Source organism: Aethalodelphis obliquidens, unplaced genomic scaffold (assembly GCF_003676395.1).
Source record: "Aethalodelphis obliquidens isolate GAN/ISIS:26980383/991018 unplaced genomic scaffold, ASM367639v1 scaffold4, whole genome shotgun sequence".
Classification (NCBI taxonomy): domain Eukaryota; kingdom Metazoa; phylum Chordata; class Mammalia; order Artiodactyla; family Delphinidae; genus Aethalodelphis; species Aethalodelphis obliquidens.
In genome coordinates, this window is record NW_020837948.1 from 57,243,854 (window position 1) to 57,269,833 (window position 25,980).

The 25,980-nt window shown below is 40.7% G+C and overlaps 2 protein-coding genes across 2 annotated transcripts in view; one reads left to right on the forward strand and one right to left on the reverse strand.

Moving 5' to 3' along the window:
- The window catches only part of IQGAP2 (IQ motif containing GTPase activating protein 2), a 286,526-nt gene that overhangs the window by 75,742 nt on the left and 184,804 nt on the right, over positions 1 to 25,980 (reverse strand). The window contains exons 11-13 of the mRNA XM_027100794.1: positions 23,839 to 23,999; positions 18,572 to 18,696; positions 10,970 to 11,133 (exon numbers count right to left, since the gene is read on the reverse strand). Of these exons, the coding sequence (XP_026956595.1) occupies positions 10,970 to 11,133; positions 18,572 to 18,696; positions 23,839 to 23,999 (450 nt within the window). The remainder of the gene's footprint in view (positions 1 to 10,969; positions 11,134 to 18,571; positions 18,697 to 23,838; positions 24,000 to 25,980) is intronic.
- F2RL2 (coagulation factor II thrombin receptor like 2) lies at positions 582 to 7,903 on the forward strand. Its single transcript, XM_027100795.1, has 2 exons — positions 582 to 910; positions 5,363 to 7,903. Exons 1-2 carry the CDS (start codon positions 667 to 669, stop codon positions 6,433 to 6,435), a joined length of 1,317 nt encoding a protein of 438 aa, XP_026956596.1. The 5' UTR covers positions 582 to 666; the 3' UTR covers positions 6,436 to 7,903.

Below are 25,980 nucleotides of genomic sequence, written 5' to 3' on the forward strand. Positions count from 1 at the left end.
GGATAAAGGGAGTCCTCTGTGTTTTAATGTTATATTATGATTTTAGTTTAATCAAACAGTATTTTTGGGCGGGGTTCCCTAGTTATCTGAGCCTACAGAATTATTGAATGGCTTAGAATATGTTTAGCTGTGGCAAAACAAAACACAATGAAACCAAGTTTTGGCCAAGCACTGATGACAAATTCGGACTAATGTGACACTGAAGGAGAATTTTCAAAGTAATCAAGAGCTTAAAACAATTTTAACTTCTTAAAAAAAAAAAGTTTGCTTTCCATGATTCATTTAGCCTACAATTATGTAATGAGTTTAAGAATTAAGATTTAAAATAGCTGGAAGAATAAAGGAAAGGATAATTTCTGACAGCTCAATCACTAAGTAGAAATGACACTCTAGAACTTCATTTTTAAACTGGGTAAAAATGAGATATGGGACAGATTCAAATCTAACTGCTGCTCAGCATCTGTTTCCAGCTTACTTCTGTCAAGGACTGTTTTTTTTTTTTTTTTTTTAAGGACTGTTCTTAAGGGTATTCATTTCAATGCACATAAATTCACTGGGTGGGAATGACAGCTTCTCTCCTGTGAGGGATAGGGAGGAGTTCAGTGACTTTCTCCGGGGATAACGTAACGTGCTCAGAGGCTCAGGCTGAGTCATGCATACTGAAACATGAGTGCTGTCACACCCTTTCCCTGCAGAGGACCCTGGCAGGCTTCCTGTCTGCAGAGCACAAGAGAACACACTTCTACAGAGAGAACCAGGTTTCCAACTGGTGCCAACACATGGAACCGAAGTGAAACCATACTCCCTAATTTTAAACATTTGAGAAACGGGGCTCAGATGATCAAGATGAAAGCTGTCATCTTTGTAGCTGTTGGAGCACTGCTTCTGTCACCTGCCTTCTGTCAAAGTGGTAAGCTCTTTTCTTATGGGGTAGAGTGGGAATGCTGGTTTGTGTCCCAAGAGTCCACTGAATCTAATCTCTTTTACATTTCACACAAATTGCACCCCCAAATCTTAGTTATTAAAACGTGGAATTATGGACGTGAAGAGATGTAGTCTGTTCACTATTCCAAACTTGTCAAAGACTAAGTGTTCTCCGCTGATATTTAAAATTTTGTGTCATAGTCAAGATGTTAGATCTCTACAATTAAGTCAAGAATCAGTTTTCTTTAAAAGTTTTTGATTTTCTAAGAATTTCCTCTGATTTGGCAAAGATAACTTTTTTTCAAGAGATTTAAAAAATCCTATGTTTATACCTCCTGGAAACAAGAATACTCCCTGATAGACGGAGTGGTCTGCTTTCAGTAATCAGTTATGCTAATGAATTTGTGTTTCCCAAAGGAAATACGTGTTTCCTGTTTCACTCAATACAATGTTAGCCTGTAACCTCCTGCTTGCTCTAAAAGTAATCAATTTGGGATAGGGATATCCACAACCCCCTTACTGTTGGGGTCCTACCCCAGCCAACGTTTTAGGAACAGGAAAGCTGAAGGGAAGAAGTGACAATGGCGGGGGGGGTGGGATAAAAATTTTAAAAACCAAGGCTCTATAAAGGAATGCTGCTTACACTGACAGTTGGAATCACTGAGGTGGCTGGAGGACGGTGCTGAGAGAACCAGTAGAGAGCAGTAGCTCGTTTGAGATTTACAGATGAGTGAGTGCTCTGTGAGTGGATGAACCAAAATGAAGCAGAAGAGCAAAAGAAAAGAGGTTTGGGGAGGTGGTTCCTTCAAGTTGCTGGTGGGGTTTGGTGGACGTGAAAAGGGGGAAATTTAAAAGGTGTCAAAGTAATGAGATAGCGGGGGAGTGGGGGAGATCAATTAGGAGTTTGGGATTAACATATACACACTCCTATATATAATATAGGCAAACAACAAGGACCTACTGTATAGCATGGGGAACTATACTCAGTATCTTATAACAACCTATAATGGAAAAGAATCTGAAAGAGAATATATATAAAATATATATTTTATGTATATAAAACAATCACTTTGCTGTATACTTGAAACTAACACAACACTGTAAATTAACTATACTTCAGTTTAAAAAATTATTTTTAAGAAAAGGTGACAAAGTGAAAGGCAGTGAATTTGCTTTCGTCAGTAGGGGTTGGGGAGAAATGTGAAGGAAGACCCCGTTATTTAGTGGCTGACGTCTGTTCCCTTTGGGGATCAGTCCCTCTCCAAGGCCTTTTCTCAGGTTGAAAAACATTTCAGAAACATCATGCCAAATAAACCTGTATAAAAAACTCAAACAAATTACAAAATATATATGTAATTTAACAAGTACTATTTCTTAAGGAAAACTAGGCCCTAAGGAATAAAAAAGCCAGAATTCTCAAGGAAATGGAATCAAGGCTTGTTCACAGAGTCACTGTTTAGCATGTTTTCAGGCATGATGTCTTGCTCAATCACTGGAATTTTCTGAAAAGTGACAAACGCTATGGTTTCAGCAGCTCTCTTCTCAGATCTTGAAGGGACATAACTCGTATAGCATGTTTTTCAGCCCACATATTTCAGCTTTGTGCCTGTTTGGAAAGGCACTTGTCTTTGGGTGATGTCAGATGCAAGAATTTTCCAAAATGCCAAAGTAAGCAGCAGGATTTTTTTGTTTGTTTTTTTGCGGTATGCGGGCCTCTTGTGACTTCTCCCGTTGCGGAGCACAGGCTCCGGACACGCAGGCTCAGCGGCCATGGCTCACGGGCCCAGCCGCTCTGCGGCATGTGGGATCTTCCCGGACCGGGGCACGAACCCGTGTCCCCTGCATCAGCAGGCGGACTCTCAACCACTGCGCCACCAGGGAAGCCCTAAGCAGCAGGATTTGAGTGGCTGTGCTCAGGTGTCACACAACATGCCTTCTAAGTCCATATCTACACACTGGCACAGAAGAATGCCACTTCCCCGAGTTCTCTTTCCTTTTCTCTAATCTTTCTTCCCTTAAGGACACCCGAACACCTCCTCATCCTTGCTTGTTCAGCAACACTCTCCCTCTGCGTTACACCCCGGATTCAGTTCGTGTAATCTCCAGGTTCTGAGGGAGGCTTCAATTTCACCCGGGGGTGAACTGGTAGAGATTAAATCAGGAAGAGAAACTGGCTTTGAATGACAGCCAGGTTACTAAATACTAACCTCAAGGATTCAACATGTAGGAATTCAGAGCTCGAGTGAAAAGAGGTAACTGGCAGAGCAATGGCATTTTAAATCGATATAAGTATTAGGTTTATATTCAGCATAAAAGCTCATCTTAAGGTAACATTAGAAATGTGAGAGAATCTACTTTCTCTACATGTCAAGGATTAACTTACAGAAAACTACACAGTGAAAAGCAGGTTTGAGTGTTAAGGTTTATTTTGTCTTTGAAATTGCTCTTTCATGAATTACGATTATTAGTATCAACATGCCACTAAAAGCCAAATATTTATAGTATGTAATTTGTTTCTATCCTCTTTTTCTTTTTTCTCATTTCCAACTTCTGGGATCATTTTATCAATTTCCTCTTCTGATTTTTCTTCCTTCGTCTCCTTTCCCCTTAAAATCTGGCATTTCCGCACAAGTCTGCCGTTGGGTTCTTTCTTTTCACATCTCTCCCTAGGGCATTCAAGCACTAAAGCAAAGTATGGTCTCCACGCAGACTAAAAAACCCATAACTCTCATTTGGGCTCCTGAGATTTTGGACTCCACATTTAAGTCTTCTAACCTGTCATGGGACATTTTACATTCTAATATTGCACCAGCAATTCACACTCAGGAATACTCAAAACTAAGATCTTAGCTTCTCCCTGCGTGGCACCCTCAGTCCCCCTGCCCCGTCCCATGCTCCATCCGCCTCTCCTCCAAGACCTCCAGAGTACAAACCTCCCAGTCACTTTTGCTTCCTGCTTCTCCTGCACCGCTTCCAGAGCCAGTCAGAGGCAAGTCCCCGAGCCTCTGTTACAGAGTCTCACGTGTTCATCTTTACCTCTCCAGTGCCATTGCTCTAGCTCTGTAACCCACCAACTTGAGTGTGAAATGACTACAGTAGCCTCCAAATCAGACCCCCTTGCCTCTAATTTCTTACCTTTTTAGCCTGTTCTCTACGTTGTCATCAAAGTCACCTTAAACACGAATCAAATCATGATTATATTCGTTTCCTATTGCTGCTGTAACAAATTACCACTACCTTAGTGGCTTAAAACACAGATTTTTTGTATTTCTGAAGGTCACAGGTCCTAACATCGAGGTGTCAGCGAGGCGGTTCCAGGGGAGAATCTGTTTTCCTGCTCTGGGCGGCCCCTAGAAGCATGTGCATTCTTTGGCTCGTGGTTCCTTCTTCGACTTTCAAAGCCGGCAGCATAGCATTTTCCAGTATCTCCAACTTGGACCCTTTTCCTCCTCCTCTTATAAGGAGTCTTATGATTACATTTGGCCCACTGACCGATCCAGGATACTCATTCCATCTCAAGACCCTGAAGTACATCTGCAAAAGGCCCTTTTGCCATAGAAGGTAACATATTTACAGGTTCTAGGCATTAGCAGATGAAAACTTTGGGGGGCCATCATGCTGCCTACCTCAACGGCCATTCCTCTGTTCATCATTTTGTCCGTGTACGACTCCAGCATCTGTGAATGGGCACATGATTTCTTCGTACAGTTTACGGGCCCTTCAGAGATTTGGCTGTAACCTACTCTTTCAACTTCATCTGTCAGATGTACCTTATTTGCATAAGAATGTGTTTTTGCGCATCTTCTCCATTAGTCTGAGAGTTGAAGACAGGGATGGCGTTGATTTAAAACTGGGTATATCACTGGCATATAAATATGCAATAAACATTTGTTGAATCAACTCATCTGATATTTCCAGACCCCATGTCAGCCTACACAATGCCTTTGCCCATTCATCACCTACCAGAATCTTATTCTTCTATTAAATTCCACCTCTTTATGAACCTTGCTCATCTTTGCTCATGTTCATCTTTTCCTTGACATTTTGCTCAAACATCTAAATCTATTAACTCTCGCCTGAAGAGTTTATAATCTATACAGTCTATACAGTTTATAATCAATATGACGTTAGCCTACAATGGTCTGATGTGCTATTTTTGTTTCCTCTTATAGTATCAATATTACAAACTCCTTACATACAAGGAGTTGTCATCTAGTTTGGGTTCCTGCATGGGTTAGAATGCTGCTGGGGCATATGATAATACATTAAATGCATTCCTGTTGATTACCTCATCTATAATGATTTTCAAAAATAAAAATGACCCTAAATTCTACCATTACAGAAATTATGTAGCATAAGACATCTAGTTTTATTGTCTCCTGAACCATAGATATGACTCATCAACAAATCATATGTTAATACTTCTTTTCAATTAAAGGCACGGAATGTGATGCAGACAACTTGGCAAAGCCAACCTTACCTATTAAGACCTTCCGTGGCGCTCCCCTGAATTCTTTTGAAGAGTTCCCCCTTTCTGCCATAGAAGGCTGGATAGGAACCACCACAACTGTAAAAATTAAGTGCCCTGAAGAAAGTGTTTCAAGTCTCCATGTGAATAATGCTACCAGGAGGTACCTGAGCAGCTCTTTAAGTACCAGACTGATACCCGCCATCTACATCCTGGTGTTTGTAGTAGGTGTGCCAGCCAACGTGGTGACCCTGTGGATGCTCTTCTTCAGGACCAGATCCATCCGTATGAACGTCTTCTACGCCAACCTGGCCGTTGCAGACTTTCTTCTTTGCGTTACATTGCCCTTTAGAATAGCATACCATCTCAACGGGAACAACTGGGTATTTGGAGAGGTCATGTGCCGGGCCACCACAGTCATCTTCTATGGCAACATGTACTGTTCCATTCTGCTCCTCGCCTGCATCAGTATCAACCGCTACCTGGCCATTGTCCATCCGTTCACTTACCGGGGGCTGCCCAAGCGCACCTATGCCTTGCTAACGTGTGGATTGGTGTGGACAACGGTTTTCTTATATATGCTGCCATTTTTCATTCTGAAGCAGGAGTACTATCTTGTCCAGCAGGACATCACCACCTGCCATGATGTCCACAACACGTGCGAGTCCTCGTCTCCCTTCCAACTCTACTACTTCATCTCCTTGGCATTCTTTGGATTCTTAATTCCATTTTTGGTCATTATCTACTGCTACACAGCCATCATTTGGACGCTTAATGCAAAAGATCGTAGGTGGCTGTGGTATGTTAAGGCGAGTCTCCTCATTCTTGTGGTTTTTACCATTTGCTTTGCTCCAAGCAACATCTTACTCATTATTCACCACGCAAACTACTACTACAACAACGCCGATGGCTTATACTTCATCTATCTCATAGCTTTGTGCCTTGGTAGCTTGAATAGTTGCCTAGATCCATTCCTTTATTTTCTCATGTCAAAAATCACGAATCACTCCACGGCTTACCTTACAATGGTGAAATCATCTTAGAGAACAAGGAAAGCTATGTGTGAAGACACACACTCTTGGGATAACATATGTATACTGCAAGGACCTCTATTCTCTAGCTCCATTTGTGAGCCCCTAGGAAATGGTGTTTCAAAATAAAACATTACATAAACAGTGACTTAAAAAAGAACTTATCAGTATTTTAAGAATGAAAATTCAGGAGAAAAGATATCTCCACCTGCCTGACTGGTACTTCAAGTTCTTTAAATCTCCATCTTCCCTACTTCTAAGAGGTTTCTATTCTAGATGATCTGGAGGAGGTGGATGGAACAGGGGGCAAGGGTGCAGCATGGGGGGAGCTAAGATCTCAGTTTTAGTGTCTGGGGTCATTTGTAATTCTTCTGCCTCCTTCAGCTCTCATGCTGGTGGCTGCCTCATCATCTGATTCTATGTGTGTAATGTCTCTCAGTAGGATCCGTTATCCTAGCCGCACCTTTGCTTTCTAACCATTCATCACTGCCAGCCTACCCTCCACTTCTCAGCCCACTGCCAGATTAATCTTCCTCAAATACCAGTTTGAATACATCACTCAAAACCCCCAGTTCAGAAACCTCCATTGACTATTCACTGCTTTGGAATTATAAATCTTTAGCTTAGCATTCAGGCTAACCCTAATTTTATTTCCCAAAAACCCTGGCATGTGATACAGGCCAAGCTTCTTGCTTTGCTGTGATCCAGACTTCTCATTTTGCCCCTGCCACTAACCGGAAAGCTATTTCTCATGTGTTTGCCTTAATTCTTCCCATCTTTCAAAGTCCTCAAAGGACAATTCTTGCCTGACTCTCTAGTCAGAGTTCATTTTTCTCACCTGAACCTTCAAAGCATTATTTTGTATTTTTCTTATGGCATTTATATAGGGCTCATTTATACACAAATATTAATTCCATAAGCACTTATTAAGCACCATGTGCAGTAGAGAAGGGGCTTGTCCTCTTCCTTAAGCTTCTTGTAGCAATGCCAGGCCCACGTCTTCCCAGGGTCTGTGGAGCCAGGCTCCATACTTTGCACGTCATGTGGCTGAATGAATTAAAGGGTAAAATCCCAAAGCATCTAAACAGCATGAAAGCCAATTAAATTTGTACTGAGAAGGCAAGGTATTCCATATGACATGACACATCATTTTTGGTTGGCTATATTTAAAAAAAAAAAAGAAAGAAAGCTAAGGATATATTCATGAGGTCATTTATAAATTTAAAATAATGACTCCATTATTTTTGTCCTTATACCTATTTTTTAATGGGGAAATGATATTTTGTTATAAATGCCCAGTACATTTCTGTAGGGAAATGACTATATTTCCTTTAGTTTAGAGATTAGACAGAGGTGGAATATCAGTGGTTAAGGGCATGAAGGACTGTGAGATGAATTTTCAAGTCTGTAATAGGAATGTGCATTGACCATATACTTTGTAGTGCCCATCAAAACAATAAAAAAACATTTTAAATGGCTATTTTTGAGTGTGCAGAGTTTCCTATTTCATTGGACTCAGATTAAAAAAATGCAAAAATGCACATGAAGGCCATTTACAGTATCTGTGTGGTTATGTGAAGAGTAAAAATAAACACTAAAGCAAAGCAAGACAAACTAATCAAGTAAGTTTCAAGATGCCCAAAGCTTCAATGGAGGAAACTGACCTTCTGCAAACAGAGTCATAAACTGTAAGACAGTTTTACCTACAGAAAAAATACAACACTATTCACTTGTTAAAAGCACACTTAATTTTTATGCAGTAATTATGCATGCAGGAAAAGAGAACTTTGGGGGTGTATAAGTCATGTACCTTCCAAAATTCTAAAGCAAAGCCTTCAATTTAAAAATAGCTCACATGTAGAGAATGGACTTGAGAACATGGGGATGGGGAAAGGTAAGCTGGGACGCAGTGAGAGAGTGGCATGGTCATATATACACTACCAAATGTAAAATAGATAGCTAGTGGGAAACAGCCACATAGCACAGGGAGATCAGCTCGGTGCTTTGTGACCACCTAGAGGGGTGGGGTAGGGAGGGTGGGAGGGAGGCACAAGAGGGAGGAGATATGGGGATATATGTATATGTATAACTGATTCACTTTCTTATACAGCAGAAACTAACACAGTATTGTAAAGCAATTATACTCCAATAAAGATGTTAAAAAAATAAAAAAATAAAAAAACTAAACATAGCTGACAATTCACTGCCTCTAGTGAATACACCCAGAAAGTGTGTTCTCTGTTAAGTGTATGCCAACATGCCCACTACTCAGCCTTTCCCCTCAAGAGATGGAAGGAATGTGGTGCCTACACAAGGTTATACTTGAAATACTGTTAACGAGGACCAAGAATTCTCACCAACTTACACCACTGTCCTCAATCTTTGATAACACTGAGCATTCTATTAAGATGTTATCCATCGTGACTTTTAATGGCTGTATACTTTGGCACAAGCTTTACTTTATATTGACAATACCAATAATGTAATTTTCTTCTATTATTTTCCAAGGCTAGACCTTTGGAAAGCAAAGCACAGAAACAGCCCCATAAAAACAACTGAAAATTTCCAGGTATCACAACAGCAGAGGTTAAAAAGCAAATAGAGACCCCACCAAATAACAGAATCAGATTTTTTTCCAGGGAAAGAGAATGGGCTGAGAAAACAAAGTTTCAAAATTAATGGGCAGAGAAAGAGAAGTGTGTTGAAAAGCGGCAACTTAACCAAACCAGACTCATTGCTTACTGCAATGTTTTTAATCCCTCAATTATTGTCAATGTAGTTCACGCTCCTAACTTACAGGCCACGAGTGGTTTAATGCCTGAGCTCTAACTCAGATCCCTACGCTCACATTCCCTGTTCTAATTACACTATTAAAAAACTTCTTTCACATTTAGGAAGGATGTCCAACAGAGAGGAGGCACAGCATGGACACCAGCAAGGCTTCTGAGTGCCCTGGAGAGGTGCTGTGGAATTCCATCTTGACCTAGAGCCCTTAGACTGGGAAGCTCAGGAGGGGATCTCCACTGCTTGCCTATAAAAGGTTTGTGGAGTTAGTTTCACCTTAACGACAAACACCCATGTGGCTGTTGGCAGAGAGAAACCCAGGTCTGTCTCTATCCTGCACCCAGAAGATCCCAACTAGTGAACAGAGTAAAGTAAACCTGTGTCGAGTAAAGACCTTGTGACAAAGACATCACTCACCACCCACTGACCTGTGTGGCAGCCAGAAGTGCCCACAAAAATACTAGCTACATTGTTTCAGCACTTTTTTGGGGTGACATGCTCCATGTCAAATGCTCTACACTTATACATACACACACTATAATCAATGTAATTATATATTAATATGTAAAAATATAAATATATATTGCTCATTTATTATATTATGTAATCATTTAAGCCTCACCGTAATCCTATAAGGTAGGTACTATTGTTCTCATTTTACACATGCGAAACCTGAAGCACAGAGACTTCTGGTGACTTGACTAAAATCTCTACCTAATTTGTGGCAAAGCCAAGGTTTGAATGGTGCCTGTCTCCAAAGCTAATACCTTTAGCTTTCAATGCTGTGTCACGTGCTACAGCCACAGCTACATCAGTGCAAACAGCAGGGGGCGGCCCAGTCCTCCTTGCTGACAGGGTCCACTCTCCTCCCCAGGGGTTTGGGGACATGAGGTCAGGTTTGAGTCTCATTCTCCCAGTCACTGGCCTGGCATTCAAGCCACAAGTGGTTACGTCCCAGGTAGCATCAGGTGATAGGTTTTCTTCTCCACTCAGTTCTTCCAATAGTGGCTAGTATCTGGGGGATGTCTCAAAACAACAGTACAAGCTCTGCCGCCAGATAAAGCCCTCTGCTCTTCAGTGGGACCTGGCCAGGTCAGTTTCCTCCTGTGCCCAGAACAAACCAAGCTGGTACCCATCTAGCCCTGCCATTACCTGCCTGCATTATCCTGCTTCCCACTCACCAAACCAACTCTTCCTTACCCTTCAGGAGCAGCTCCTGTTCTATCTCCACACCAACCTACCTTAGGGCTCCAGTTCACAGAAATTCCAACCATCTCTGAATCACTCTGGGCATTCCTCGTCTTGACATTTGGCCACATACCCACCTCTACTGCTATTTAACTATTCTATATGAGAATGCCTACTGTCTTAGTAACTTTCTAAGCATCTTGAGGATAAGGATAGAACATTCAAATGGTATCATGTGTTCCTCAGATCCCCCTTTCCCCTACCAGATGCCATATACTGCACCATGAATACAGTGAGTGCTCAGTAAATAGCCAATAGCTTGGACTGTGAACAAGAACTCACCCACAAGTGCATTTTTAGTGAAAGAGTAGAAGCAGTCAGCAGCTCTGGAGCTATTTTCCCCCTCACGTTTGACACCAGGAAAATAACAGCCCTATTAACTTGTAATCTGATCCATACATAGATAAGCAAATTATGAGCTTTAGGAAAAATGGGTAAAAAAAATCCTCCCTCTTGCCCCTCTGTCCCCAACCTGGTCTGTAAATTTAAAAGAAACACACCTACTAAGACTTACCATGAATTTCTGTGTTTTAGCCTGGTATAAAACATCCTGGTAGTGCTGGGCAGAGTCTGGGTCCACATCTTTAATCCTAGCAGTGGGTAGCAGCAGACTACCTAAGGTTTTCAAAGGATCCCTTTCATCAATGGCTTCATTGATGTACCCTACAGCTACAACTCCTAGAAAATAAAGGAAAAAAGTTTCCTTTTAAGTCATAGTACATTATAAGTTTTCTCCAATCACCTATAGCAAAGATTGAGTTAGAAACAGGGGCTGCAGAAACCACACACACACACACACACACACACACACAAACTGCAAGAGCTAATAAACAAGTACAGCTAAGGCTTACATAGTAGGTCAATGTACAGAAGTGAATTGTATCTTTCTATAGTTGCAATGTGCAATCTGAAAATGAAGTTAAGGAAAAATTCTGTAATAGACTCCAATTACAAATACATTACAATTACAAAAAGAATAAACACTTAGGAATAAATTTAATAAAACAAGGATGAGACACAGACACTGAAAATTATGAAACACCGTTGGAAAAAAAGACCTAAATAAAGGGAAAAATCATCCCATGTTCATGGATCAAAAGACTTAATATTAATAAGATGGCAGTACTCCTCAAACTGATGTACAGAGTCAGTGTAACCCCTATCAAAATTCCAGCTGCCTTTTCTTTTTTTTTTTTTTGCGGTACGTGGGCCTCTCACTGTTGTGGCCTCTTCCGTTGCGGAGCACAGGCTCCGGACGCGCAGGCTCAGCGGCCATGGCTCACGGGCCTAGCCGCTCCGCGGCATGTGGGATCTTCCCAGACCGGGGCACGAACCCGTGTCCCCTGCATCGGCAGGCAGACTCTCAACCACTTGCGCCACCAGGGAAGCCCTGCCTTTTCTTTTTAAACAGAAATTGACCAGCTGATTCTAAAATTCACATGGAAATGCAAGGGATCAAGAAATAACCAATGCAATGTTGGAAAAAAAAAAAAGAGTTGGAGGACTCTTCCCAATTTCAAATTTACTACAAAGCTACAGTTAATATTGCATGGTACTGATATAAAGACAGACTTAAAGATTAATGGAATAGAATTTAGAGTTCAGAAATAAACCTTTACACGTATAGTCAATTGATTTTTAACCAAGGGTGCCAAGACAATGCAGCAGGTAAATAACAGTCTTTATAACAAATGGCACAGACAACTGAATGTCCACTGCATAAGAATAAAGTTGGACTCCCTACATCACATCATACACAAAAAGTAACTCAATATGGATCATAAACCTACACAAAAAAACTTTAAAATATAACTTTTTAATCTTTTAGAAGAAATTTAAGAGTAAACCTTTGTGGTCGGCAATACTTTTTACCTGTGACCACCAAAAACATAAATAAAAAAAAGAAACGAATACATGGGATGTTGTAAAAATTAAACCTTTAAGAGGTACAAACTATTATGTATAAAATAAGCTATAAGGATATATTGTACAACGTAGGCAATATAGCCAATCTCATAAAGTAACTACAAACAGAATGTAACCTTTAAAAATTGTGAATCACTGTATTAAACATCTGTAACTTATACAATATCGTAAATCAACTACTCTTCAAAAAAAAATTAAACCTTTTGGGCTTCTCTGGTGGTGCAGTGGTTAAGAATCTGCCTGCCAGTGCAGGGGACATGGGTTCGAGCCCTGGTCCAGGAAGATCCCACATGCCACAAAGCAACTAAGCCCGTGCACCACAACTACTGAGCCTGTGCTCTACAGCCTGTGAGCTACAACTACTGAGCCCGCACGACACAACTACTGAAGCCCGTGCGCCTAGAGCCCATGCTCCGCAACAAGAGAAGCCACAGCCATAAGCCCGGGCACCACAACAAAGAGTAGCCCCCGCTCGCTGCAACTAGAGAAAAGCCCGCATGCAGCAACAAAGACCCAATGCAGCCAAAAAATAAATAAAATAAATAAATAAATAAAAATTAAACATTTTATGTTTCCAAGGACACCCTCAAAACAAGTGAAGACAATCTATAGAATGGGAGGAAATACTCCCAAGTCCGATATCTGATTAAAAAAAACCCTTATATACCTGATACACAAGCATAATAACTATATAAGGAACTCTTAACAACAGAAAGAGAAAAAAAATTTAAAACAGGTAAAGGACTTGATCAGGTATTTCTTTAAAGAAGATATACAAATGGCTAATAAGCACATGAAAAGATGCTCAGTATCACTAGTTATTAGGAAAATGCAAATCCAAATCACAACGCAATACCACTTCATAACCACTAGGATGGCTATATTAAAAAAGACAATAACAAGTGTTGTGAAGATGGGGTGAAATTGGAACTCTCATACGTTGTTGGTGGGAATGGAAAATGGTAGTCACCTTGGGAAACAGGCAGTTCTTTAACATATTAAACATACAACTGCCATGTGATCCAGCAGTTCCACTCCTAGGTATATACTAAAGAGAACTGAAACCATATAGTCACACAAAAGCTTATACTTGAATCTTTATAGAAGCAATATTTATAATAGCTAAAAAGTAGAAACTACCCAAATATCCATCAACTGATGACTGGATAAACAAAATATATACCCCTAGAATGGAATATTACTTGACCTAGAAAGAAATATGAAGTATAATGATACATGATACAACATGGATGAACCTTGAAAACATTATGCTAAGAGAAAGAAGCCAGACACAAAAGGCCCCATATTACATGACTCTATTTATATGAAATATCCAGAATCGGAAAATCCATAGAAAAAAAGTAGATGAGTGGTTGCCAGGGGGTGGGGGGAGGGGGAAAAGGGAGTGACTGCTAACGGGTATAAAGTTTCTTTTCGGGGTGATGAAGATATTCTGAATTTAGATACTAGTGATGGTTCCACAATTTTTTAAATACATAAAAAACTACCATAAAAACACAATAAAAGTGTGAATTTTATGGTATATGAATTATATCTCAATAAAGCTGTTATAAAAAGGGGAGATAATCTGACATACAAGTAGCAGCAGAGATGCTCATTTCTAGTGTAACCCTCACTTACATAATAATGCCAAAGTACTAGATGATGGAACCATAGAATAGCAGAGCTGGAAGAATTTAATGTAGAGATGTACAGAAAAGAAAACAGAAGTGCAAAGAGATTTGGATATACACTATTAGTTGGTTTACTCTACTTCACCACTCTGTAAAGAATGCCAAAGAGACAGTTCAAAACCAAACAATTCCCTAGAGTGTTAGCAGAGTGACTTTCAAGGTCAGTATAGTCCAGTGCTGTCCAGCGGAATGTTCTGTGATGATGAAAATGTTCTGGGCCATCCAATATGGTAGCCAGTAGCCACATGCAGCTAATGAGCATTTAAAATGTGGCTAGTATGAGCCACTATGGAGAACAGTATGGAGGTTCCTTAAAAAACTAAAAATAGAACTCCCATATGACCCAGCAATCCCACTACTGGGCATATACCCTGAGAAAACCATAATTCAAAAAGAGTCATGTACCACCATGTTCACTGCAGATCTGTTTACAATAGCCAGGACATGGAAGCAATCTAAGCGTCCATCGACAGATGAATGGATAAAGAAGATGTGGCACATACATACAATGGAATATTACTCAGCCATAAAAAGAAATGAAATTGAGTTATTTGTAGCGAGGTGGATGGACCTAGAGTCTGTCACACAGAGTGAAGGAAGTCAGAAAGAGAAAAACAAATACCGTATGCTAACACATATATATGGAATATAAAAAAAAATGGTTCTGAAGAAACTAGGGGCAGGACAGGAATAAAAACGCAGACAGAGAATGGACTTGAGGACACAGGGAAGGGTAAGGGTAAGCTGGGACGAAGTGAGAGAGTGGCATGGACATATATACACTACCAAATGTAAAATAGCTAGCTAGTGGGAAGCAGCTGCATAGCACAGGGAGATCAGCTCGGTGCTTTGTGACCACCTAGAGGGGTGGGATAGGGAGGGTGGGAGGGAGACACAAGAGGGAGGAGATATGGGGATATATGTATATGTATAGCTAATTCACTTTGTTATAAAGCAGAAACTAACACACTATTGTAAAGCAATTATACTCCAATAAAGATGTTAAAAAAATGTGGCTAGTATGACTGAAGAACTTCATTTTACATTTTATTTAATTTTGATTAGTTAAAATAGCCACATGTGGCTGTCAAGTGTAGGTCGGCTCCATAGAAATTAACAAAGTCATGCATGTTTAGGGATATTTTTAAGGTTCAAGTGTGGATAATTAATGTCACAAATCCTCTAATGCGGGCTGCTAAAATTACATCTGGAACCCTAATTCATGGATGTACCAAAGGATGAATAAGCATATCCACCAGTTTAACCTTCTACTATCTCTACTACATACAGGATCTTAGGACATAGACTGTAAGGTCCAGGAATGAAAAGCACAGAAGCCAAGCCATGCAGTTGGAAAAGTTTTTGAAAGTCTAGTACAAGGGATCTATTTGGAAGTCACTTCTCAATACTACCTTATTCTTAAAAATAAACTATCATCCAGTCATAAAATACTATAGTGTATGTATGTATGGGTGCATTATTCATGGATATATGTACACATGTGTACACATACACACACATACATTCACATACTAACAGGGGGCTTCCGCTTCCCAAGTGAGTGCTCATGGACAAGAATTAATAAAGAAACTAAACATTAATGAGAAGTAAGCTTAGAAAATAAACATACTTAAAGCCAAACTTTCTCTCATTTTGTCAGTTATTTTTCTTCAAAAACAACCAGAAGCCACTCTACAAATGTGATATGCTATGAAACAGAATACATACTTCTAATTTTTAAGAGGTATCTTCATTTTGACATTCAAATTAAAGTAAAATATTTAGCTAAGTATCTCCTGAAGGAATGACCCCATAGAGACCATTGCTAAGAATGAAAAAATCTGTAGGAGAAAAGGGACACTCTAAAATGTCTAGAAATTATTTCAGACTATAATACTCCAACATGGTGGAAGAAGCAGCAAAAATACTTCTCTAACATGCAAGTTAGGTTACCTCAAAACATTGGAAGAACTTGAGAAAGTCTAAGTACTACCCACATACAAGGGATTATCATTTTACCCCGTAATATTTATACACTGGAGAGCATGGAATACTTATATCATTCTCTGGAAGTGACAGTTGACCCCTTATGTCAGTTGACCTCCTTGGGTTAACTGTTCTAAATACTTTTAAACATCCCATCCAAAAACGATCTTTACAGAACTACATCTAAGAAAGAGAATGTGTGTTCCTAGCAGTTGATCACCTGGGAATGAGTGCATGCCAGCTGACTTGATTGAAATCAGCTGCTTAAGTTTTTGGTGTGTTTCTAAGAACACAAGCTGGTGATGTCATAGTAAATGACTTCATAGGAGGTGAAAAACCTTCCCATAAGTCCCCTGGGTCCATCTGCATCACTTCCTCTGTTTAAAAATAAAGAAAAAATCCCAATTGAGCAAAGATTGCTGAGCCTCAGTTCATGGCCCACTGATTTAAATCATCATGTGATACTATAACATTCTAGTCCAAGGAGAGAGTGGGCATTCCCTTAGAGGTGTTGTATTTGAGACAGCAGATGAGGTAACTCACAAAGAATGGTACCTACCAAATTTAAAAAGCAAAACTTCACAGGAAGAAAACTTCCTTGTCTAAGTTACCTGGTTAAAATAATACTCCTCTAAGGCTCGACTGGGAAAAGTAAACTTTCCATTAAGAAATCAGCAGAGCATCCAAATCTCAGGAAATGCATTTAGCAGCTTCTCCATTCAATTCACCTTCCACGTTGATCATTTCCCATTAGCTACACACCTCATCCACACCACAACTCAGACATAAGATTCTGGAGCGTGTGGCAGGGGTGGGATGGGGAGAGTAACGCACTTTCAAGATGTCCATGAAAAGTTCTCAGCTCTTTCAGATGATTTCATTTCTATAGAGTGCAACTGGGGCCTACTCGCAACGGTATATTTATTTTAATTTAGCTGTTAAAGCAATTACCTAAACAGATGATATCAAACTCAATAATTCAAGAACGTTCAACAAAAATACCCCGTTTTGACAAAACAACAAACCAAAACAGAGAGAAGTTAAATCTTTTATATTAAGTCCCCCAAATTCTAGAAAGGAGATATTAGCCTCTAAAATGACTATTCTGGTTATGGCATATATGCTTCACGCCGAGATGGTTAAAAGAAATGTGATAATGGCCGTGTGAAATGTCCCATGGAGAACAACTTAGTAGTACAGTTACCTAGGTAAATGCCACACAAAACCAAAGAGATTTTTGCTTAAAAATATTCACCTGCAAAAGACCACTTTCTTTCAAAGTTATACACATGATACTGTTTTTCTTTTCCTGGTAAAAGCAAAGGCTCTATCTGATAATCTGGGACAAAAAATGGCAGGTCCTTCCTCGTACCCCTCTGTCAATGTCAAGAATGAGAGTAAAACTGTACCGAGTACCGTTCAGTACTGAGAATTAACGCACCTTCACCTGCATAAGCAGGACATACATAAATCACCAAAGCAAACCTGGATTGTGCATGTTGTCCCAAAGAATAAGGGAAAAGTCAGAAAACAAAGATGGAACATGATTTTGTGTTCTGCCAACCCTTGAGTGGCATAGCCAAAGCACCCAAACCATCGCTGGAGACCGAGAGTGTGGAGCTGGGGAGGATCAAGGAGGAGGCAGGACGGCAGGAAGCTGGGGACCTGAGCTTTGTAAGCGGACACACACACCAGGGTCGTCCCCCACGCCGCCCCCACTGACGATGTTGAACATCTGCTTAAATTAGTGCGTCCCTCGTAACTAACACCTGCCAAGAACTACCAGCTCCCAAGCTAACATGCCAGAAAAGAGGCAAGTGGGTGATGTGTCAGCCATCTGAGGCAGGGATCCCCAAACGCCTCACTGAAAGAAAACGCAGAGAGGCAGCAGAAAGTCGTGTGGTCCCAAAGCAGCAATTATACTCATTGCCTCAGTTACAGAGCTCCCCATTCATCACTCAGTTTTTGTAAGTAAGAGGCAGGACAGGGAAGCAAGCCGACATTCACGAAAGCATGTCTCAGCACACATCTTCTTGGACTGTCCACTTTCATGCTCAGAGCTCCTAAGTTCTAGAAACACAGCAAATCACCAAGATTTGAGATCATAAAACAACAGTTAGACTGTGTTGCAATTTCTTCTTAGGGCAGGAACATGTGTCATATTTCAGAAAAACACCCACGTACATGAAAGGTCAAAATAAAGTTGAGTGCTTGCTTAAAAAGCTGAGTTATTTACAGCAGTCATCTTTCAAGTACCAATAAATAGAAAGATATTAGGACTTGTATTTATGTACTTTTATTCTACGCTTTTATGTCTTATGTTTGCTTTGTAATGTTTATAATATGTTGGGACAGTAGTACGAAAATAACATTTACATATAAATACATACAGACTTGTTAGGGGAGAGTGTTCTCATAGGGCTCTAGGGCAGCCCTGATGTAGAGGACCATTTTGTCCAGCTACCTTATTCTCCCACTATAACTAGAGAAGGATACTGTTCCATACTTACGGTCATTTTCTTCTTGAATTTCAATATTAACCATATCAATACAATTCTGAATTTCATTCCAGCTTAAGCTATCTTGCCCTTGGGATAAGGCCTCCAGTTTAATGGAGAGTAGTGCATTTGCGTAACTGTAGAAGAGAAAACAAGCATGATACTAATCAGAGACGTTCATTCTTTGTTCATGTTATGCATCTTAAATTGGACACACATCTTTTTTTTTTTTTTTTTTTGGTACGCGGGCCTCCCACTGTTGTGGCCTCTCCCGTTGCGGAGCACAGGCTCCAGACGCGCAGTCTCAGCGGCCATGGCTCACGGGCCCAGCCGCTCCGCGGCATGTGGGATCCTCCCGGACCGGGGCACGAACCCGTGTCCCCTGCATCGGCAGGCGGACTCTCAACCACTGCGCCACCAGGGAAGCCCTGGACACGCATCTTAAGTTTGACACATGTGGCTCAATGTGATGTTATGAGGTTAGACCAACAGGATAAAGGCAAGTAAAATTGTCTTGTGCAGCTTTGCCAACATACACCAAGCTCACTTAGACTAAGGGTGTTTTTTTCCCTTAAAAATACTTTTAGGTAACAATGCTTTTTAATGAAAGTTCCTCAAATTCCAATCTTGCACTTAACTCAAGCAAAAAAACCTCAACGTTCTTAACTCTGTGAAATTACTTGCTTTTTTTAGTAACTATTTTTCCTTCCCTTTGTATGTCTTAGTTCTGCTTAGTCTCCAGATGAGTATTATGGGATAAAATTCGGAATTACCACGGTTCCTAATCTTTCTATCAAGGGTCCCTTTTTTTTTTTTCTCGTTCATTCCCCAAATCCAAGCCTTGAGAGGCCTTTTTTTTTTTTTTTTTTTTTAACTGTAACCCTAACACAGCTGGGTTACCTTGTGGCCTAATACTTCCAGTGACAAATCAAATAAAAAGCAAATGCTGTTCCCGAAATCTTGCTGAATAACACACATCTTCACTGCCTGTTTTCTTGAAGAGGTGGTGCCTCAGTTGACCCAGAACATCCTAGTTTCCTCTTCACCTGCCCGTTCCTCAGGCTTCAGCAGCCCCTCACCACCTCTCTCCTGGGTCCACTCACCGCCATTACATTCTCTCCCCTCATTCTGATCCCTGACCCTCCTCACTCTGTGCAGCCCTCTGGAAAATAGTTTGGCCAACACTCTGATTATTTTTCCTGTCTTGAGAAATTTTAGGAAAAACAGATGATCCACCTTGACATATTACTAAGAAACTTTCATTTTTCAATCATCAATTCCCCCATTTAAAAACTATAGAACCGGACTTCCCTGGTGGCACAGTGGTTAAGAATCCGCCTTCCAGTGCAGGGGACACGGGTTCGAGCCCTGGTCCGGGAAGATTCCACATGCCACGGAGCAACTAAGCCCGTGCGCCACAACTACTGAGCCTGCGCTCTAGAGCCTGTGAGCCACAACTACTGAGCCCGCGTGCCACAACTACTGAAGCTCATGTGCCTAGAGCCTGTGCTCCGCAACAAGAGAAGCCACCGCAATGAGAACCCTGCGTACCGCAACGAAGAGTAGCCCCCTCTCGCCGCAACTAGAGAAAGCCCGCGTGCAGCAACGAAGACCCAACGCAGCCAAAAATAAAATAAATTAAAAACAAAACAAAACAAAAAAACCCACTACAGAACCAATGTTACAACCATAAGCTAACATGAGTGAGCTATTCCAGCCCGAAGTATAGAAACTCAATAGTTTAATTTGCCTGTGCATCTTTATACCAGGGAAATAAAGAGCAATCCTCTCTTTAAACTTAAAAAGCAACTCAGCTTTTTAAGTCACTCTGCAGTATGACTTCTGAATAGAACCTACGGATTTGCTAACAGTAGAGGTTCCAAGAAGTAAGATCACATTGAGTCTATAATTGTTTTCTCATTGCGACAGATTTTCTCAAAGTTATGCCTGCTCCAAGTACAAGACACTGAGGTGTCTTCTACTGAGTATAGCTTGGGAGAGAAAAACATCATTCAGAATGGGAAATGGGGGAGATGATTCATTCTCTGTGCCTGAACAAGGCATCACCAAACACAGGCTTGAAATTGTTTCAGTGTCCTGTGTGAGATTTTCATCTTATCAAGAGTTATAAACCTAAGAAAATACTCTTCTGTACTTACTAGTAGCAATATATACTAAATAATACTGACCACAATGACAATATGGATAAATGGCAACTTGCACTCGTTAGCATCCCTTATAGATGGGGACCATTCGATAAGAAAGTGCAAAATCCTTACAGGCATTTCACGTCTGACATTTAATGATGACCCAATGGGAATAAAATGAAAAAGCTTAAGGATGAACACAGAAAAAAACCCCAAAACCCACAATCACCCATCATTTCTTCAGAAATGAACAAATACTAGCCCAAGGGAAAAATTTTATGAATAACACAACATAGTTCTATAGGCAGATGCAGAGTAGGTGTTTTGTTGTGTGTGTTTGTTTTTGTGCTTTATAGATGAACAGAAAGGGGCCCGGCTAGGAAGAGTCCAACTTAGATATTTTTGGCTCCAAGGTTATATTCCTTTAACCACATCATGCTAGTTCTCAGAACAGATGACATTAGCTGGGGTGGGAGAAACATGCAAATAGTTCACGGAAGCACGCTCTATGGCAGGAAGGGCCTGGAAGCTCCAGTACTGTGCCAGGCGGAGACGGGTGATAGGCACCGCGTTCCTGGTGGTGAGAGGAGCATGCATAGGAGCAGATAAGCCAGAATGAACAGAGTGTTCAGATCCATCTCGGCTGAAGTGTAAAACACAAGGAGGGGTGTAGCTGGAGCAAAGGGCAGAACACCACACTGAGGGTTAATTCAGATAAGAAGAGAGAACAATCCAATAGAGGAGCATTATAAACAGAGCTACATTTTAGAACAATTAATCTGGGAACAGGGCATGCCTAGAACCAATGCCAACCCTATGTCACTCTTGTGAGAACTGGACAAAACAACCTTTCTGGGAAAACACAGCCCCAAGGGCCGAAGCCATGGTAAACTGGTAGAGACTTGGTAAGAATTCATCCAGGTAGCCCTGCCCAGCACCCGTGTACTATGAAGTTGTACAACCATAAGGGAGAGGCCCAGTGTTCCTTAAACCTGAACCCCTGCCAACTTGGGCTTCCAAGAACTGGGTTAAAAGCTGACATGGAAATTGAAATGTTGAGGCTGTGAAAAATCACTTGGGGCCATCGGAATGTTCAATACAAGAACCAAAGGGGGCCCTGGAATCTCATGTCGGTATTGGGTCACCCAGGTGACCCAGAAAGTGCTTAAATGAAATTTTTAAAAGATTACTTAAACAAACACAAATTTTAAAAGTGTTTCATACAGAATACTTGCCCTCTGAAGCTGTATCTGTGGCCCCAGCTGAAAATCACAGGCATAAAACTGGGTCTCAAATGGGGTTTGGGACTATTTCCTTAATAGGTTATTTGTAAATTGGGATGGGGGGAAGAGAGGATTTTTGATAATCAGAATGGGTGATTTGGAGGGAGGGGGGTACTGTCATTTAGAGGGAAGTGGCCAGGGATGCTCCATATGTGTCTTGATAATTATTTTATCAACAAGCCTCATTAGACTATTAGGCTTCATAAGGGAGTGACCAACTCTGCCGTCTCTAGCACTGAGAGAGCAGCAAAGCCTAGTTACATAAGAATGAATGAGAAGAGAAAAGACAGGCTAAGACCAATTTGGAGGTTATTACAAAAGCAAAGGTAAAATGTCTAAATGAGATGGTTGCTGGGAAAGGGAAACATCATGCAGAGGTATTGTGCACACATATTGGCTACTGTTGGGGAGAAAAGTGAGCAGACTATTCACAGCACAGGGGTGCCTCACAGAGGGTCAGAGGAAAACTCAAGTTAACTCGAGTTTCTAAGCTTGGAGGAGAGGATGGTGCCGTTAATATAAACAGTGGAGGTAGAAATAAATTACCTTGGAAATAAACTCTGAGGTGTTATAGGAACAGGTGGTCAAATTTAAGTAGCGTAAGAGCATCAGTTTTTCCAAGATGACTAAAAACAAGGAAAAGCCACTGTTCTACTTTGGGGCCATTCTCTACATAGACAAGTGGTCAAACACCATTTAAAAAAAAGTCTAACAAGTCTTTGTAATTTTTCCTGTACAACTGTACGTGACCCAAGAGAATTACCTATTTCAGCAGTTCCAGAACCAGTATCTTGACAACAGTGCTTTTGTCAAGATCTATGCAGACATCTCCCCCTGGTGGTCACAAGAATCCAAGATGGAAATTCACTCATTTTAACTTGGGCTTTTGTCTTAATCTCTAATGGGCTCCTTCTTCCCGCCCCTTAATTTTCTCTCTAGATCTGCTATAGTGTTTTATAATTCTATCAACAATACTATCTAGTAGTTTATTTCAGGAACATGAAATAAAAGACACTAAGTTGAGATTGTTACCCACTGCCGTGATCCACTGTGGTCTCAGGATTCCTTTGGTTTAATCGTCAAAAGAATGTAGAGAATGGACTTGAGGACATGGGCAGGGGGAAGGGTAAACTGGGACGAAGTGAGAGAGTGGCATGGACATATATACACTGCCAAACGTAAAACAGATAGCTAGTGGGAAGCAGCCGCATAGCACAGGGAGATCAGCTCGCTGCTTCGTGACCACCTAGAGGGGTGGGATGCGGAGGGTGGGAGGGAGACACAAGAGGCAGGGGATATGGGGATATATGTATACATATAGCTGATTCACTTTGTTATACAGCAGAAAATAACACAATATTGTAAAGCAATTATACTCCAGTAAAGATGTTAAAAAAAAAAAAAAAAAAAAAGAATGGGGATTGGGGCCCAACTGCCCTACTTTGGGTCCACAAATCCAGATCCAGTTTCCTCATCAGTAAAACAAGAAAATTGGACTGGATGATTATTAAAGTTGTTTCCAACTCTTCTACATTCTGTCGTTTCCAAAAGAAGCCCAAGGGAAGGTATGCTTTCAACATGTATTTTTTGCCTATGAAATAATTTTTGCTAATGTCAAAGACAGTCAGTAACTGCCACAGGATCCTCCTTAGACTCTTTGTTCCTCTAGAAGGAATACGAAGTAGGATTTGAACATTAGGACTCTCAGAACAAAGTAGACTGGCTTTCAAGAAAATAAGCATGGGTATATGGATTGTTTCAGGAAGGAACAAGTCCTTCAAATTGGTAGAACAAATCTACCAAACACCTATTTCTGCACTGAAAGGAGTTTTGGAAAATGTTCCCTTACCGTTCCACGTATGTCTCGTCCAGATTGTTGAAGCCCATTGTTGGGCTTCTGAGTTGATTCTGCACAGACACAAGATCGTTGCTCTCCAAGGCCTGGTTGAGTAAAGCTACAGCAGATAGCATTTCCACTGCGATCAAGAGCTCCTCATGGGCCAAGTAGTTCTGTTGGAAAACATATGGCAGTATAAGATCCCCAAATCGACACAGCCCGTGTATGTGATGGGGGTTCAGAACGTACACTTCAAAGAATAAAGAAAAGTCAAAGATTGTGAGAACCCAGGACCCACAGGGCTCCCTGGCCACCTATCTTTCATTGGCTTTAAAGAACAGGTCAATGGCTTCTGGGTTTTCCTGAGATGATCATTTTGGGCACTGAGTTAATTACAGTCCTCAGTTATGATTCCACAGACATCTGCATTGCCATAGCTGATTCCTACTCGCAGCTATTATATCGGCTGCTAACAGGCTCAATCTTACCAAATAATGAAGCCACAGATTAGATAGCGTTGTTACTGCCTGCAAGTGCAAGGTTAAGATATTAGTATAGCTAATGATTTTCAGTTTGAACGAAGGGTAAGGAAAAGGGGAGAATTTCACCTAAAGATGATAACCCCAGAAAAGTAAATCAAAGTCTTTAAGCCAAGGATATTGATTCTAATTCCAAAAAAAGTTAGTCTAAGTCACGTTGTTATAAATGGGTAGAAATTTTTAACCATACCCTAAGGTCTAGATATTTGAAGACATGTGAGGTAAATCTTAGTGAAAAGCAAGTAAGGATTGGGCTTACTTAAAAAGTACATCTCAGATTACAGAACACTTTCCCCCTTCAATGTTGTCTTCCTTTTAACCATTTTATACTGACTTGGCCCAACTTCAAAAGGGTTATTTCTTCCATCATACTGAAGGAACATAGAGGGAGCATGAAAACAAATTTTTAAAAACCCTGATATCTATCTTTACATTTAGAATATATTTCATATATATAATGTTTATATTAAAATGCATTATAGCTGATTCTCCACAGAAATCTCTCAGCAAATTGATTTTAGACCAACAAAGCATAATTTTACGTTCCAAAGCAAATGGGAAGAAAGGTTTTTATAGGGAACATGTAAATTTTATCCAAACACCTTACATTAACTATGACTTTAACATATAAGGAAGGTATCAAATTACAGGTAAAGAGCAGAATGGAATCATTTGAGATTCACCACAACTATCTAAAGTGGTACACAGCCAAAAAGATAAGGACAAATAAAGAAAAAGGGGATGAATGTGCTAGAGTATAAGTAGCCTTGGGCTTCAAAGCTAGAGAAACAGGGACCATAATATCAAGAGAACCTACGTGCAGCTTAAGGAAATAACTTATTTTTCTTTTATTACAAAATACAGTTGACCGCTGAGCAACACCGGGGTTAGGAGTGCTGAACCTCCACGCAGTTCAAAATCTGCGTATAATTAATCCTCCATATACCTGTCCCTCTGTATCTGAGGTACTGCGTCCCTGGATTCAACCAACTGCGTATCATTTGGTAATATAGTACTTACTACTGACAAAGATCCACATATAAGTGGTATGCGCAGTTCCTACCCGTTTAAGGGTCAACTCTAGTATCTTTCTATTTATAGAATCATGTCTTACTAAGCAAGGATAAGAAAACAAACCTTACTACCCAAGCCCTTTAGTGACATACACTTCATTAATTTTTTAAAATAAAGAATGCCACTTATTTTTTGTTTTTTTTTAATTTTAATTTTTTTGGCTGCATTGGGTCTTCGTTGCTGCGCGCGGGCTTTCTTTAGTTGCGTTGAGCGGGGGTTACTCTTCGTTTCAGTGTGCGGGCTTCTCATTGCGGTGGCTTCTCTTATTGTGGATCATGGGCTCTAGGCGCACAGGCTTCAGCAGTTGCAGCATGTGAGCTCAGTAGTTGTGGCACGTGCGCCCTAGAGCACATGGGCTTCAGTAGTTGAGGCATGTGGGCTCAGTAGTTGTGGTTTATGAGCTCTAGAGTGCAGGCTCAGTAGCTGTGGCACACGGGCTTAGCTGCTCCGCGGCCATGTGGGATCTTCCCGGACCAGGGATTGAACCCGTGTCTCCTGCACTGGCAGGCGGATTCTTAACAACTAAGTCACCTACTTTTAT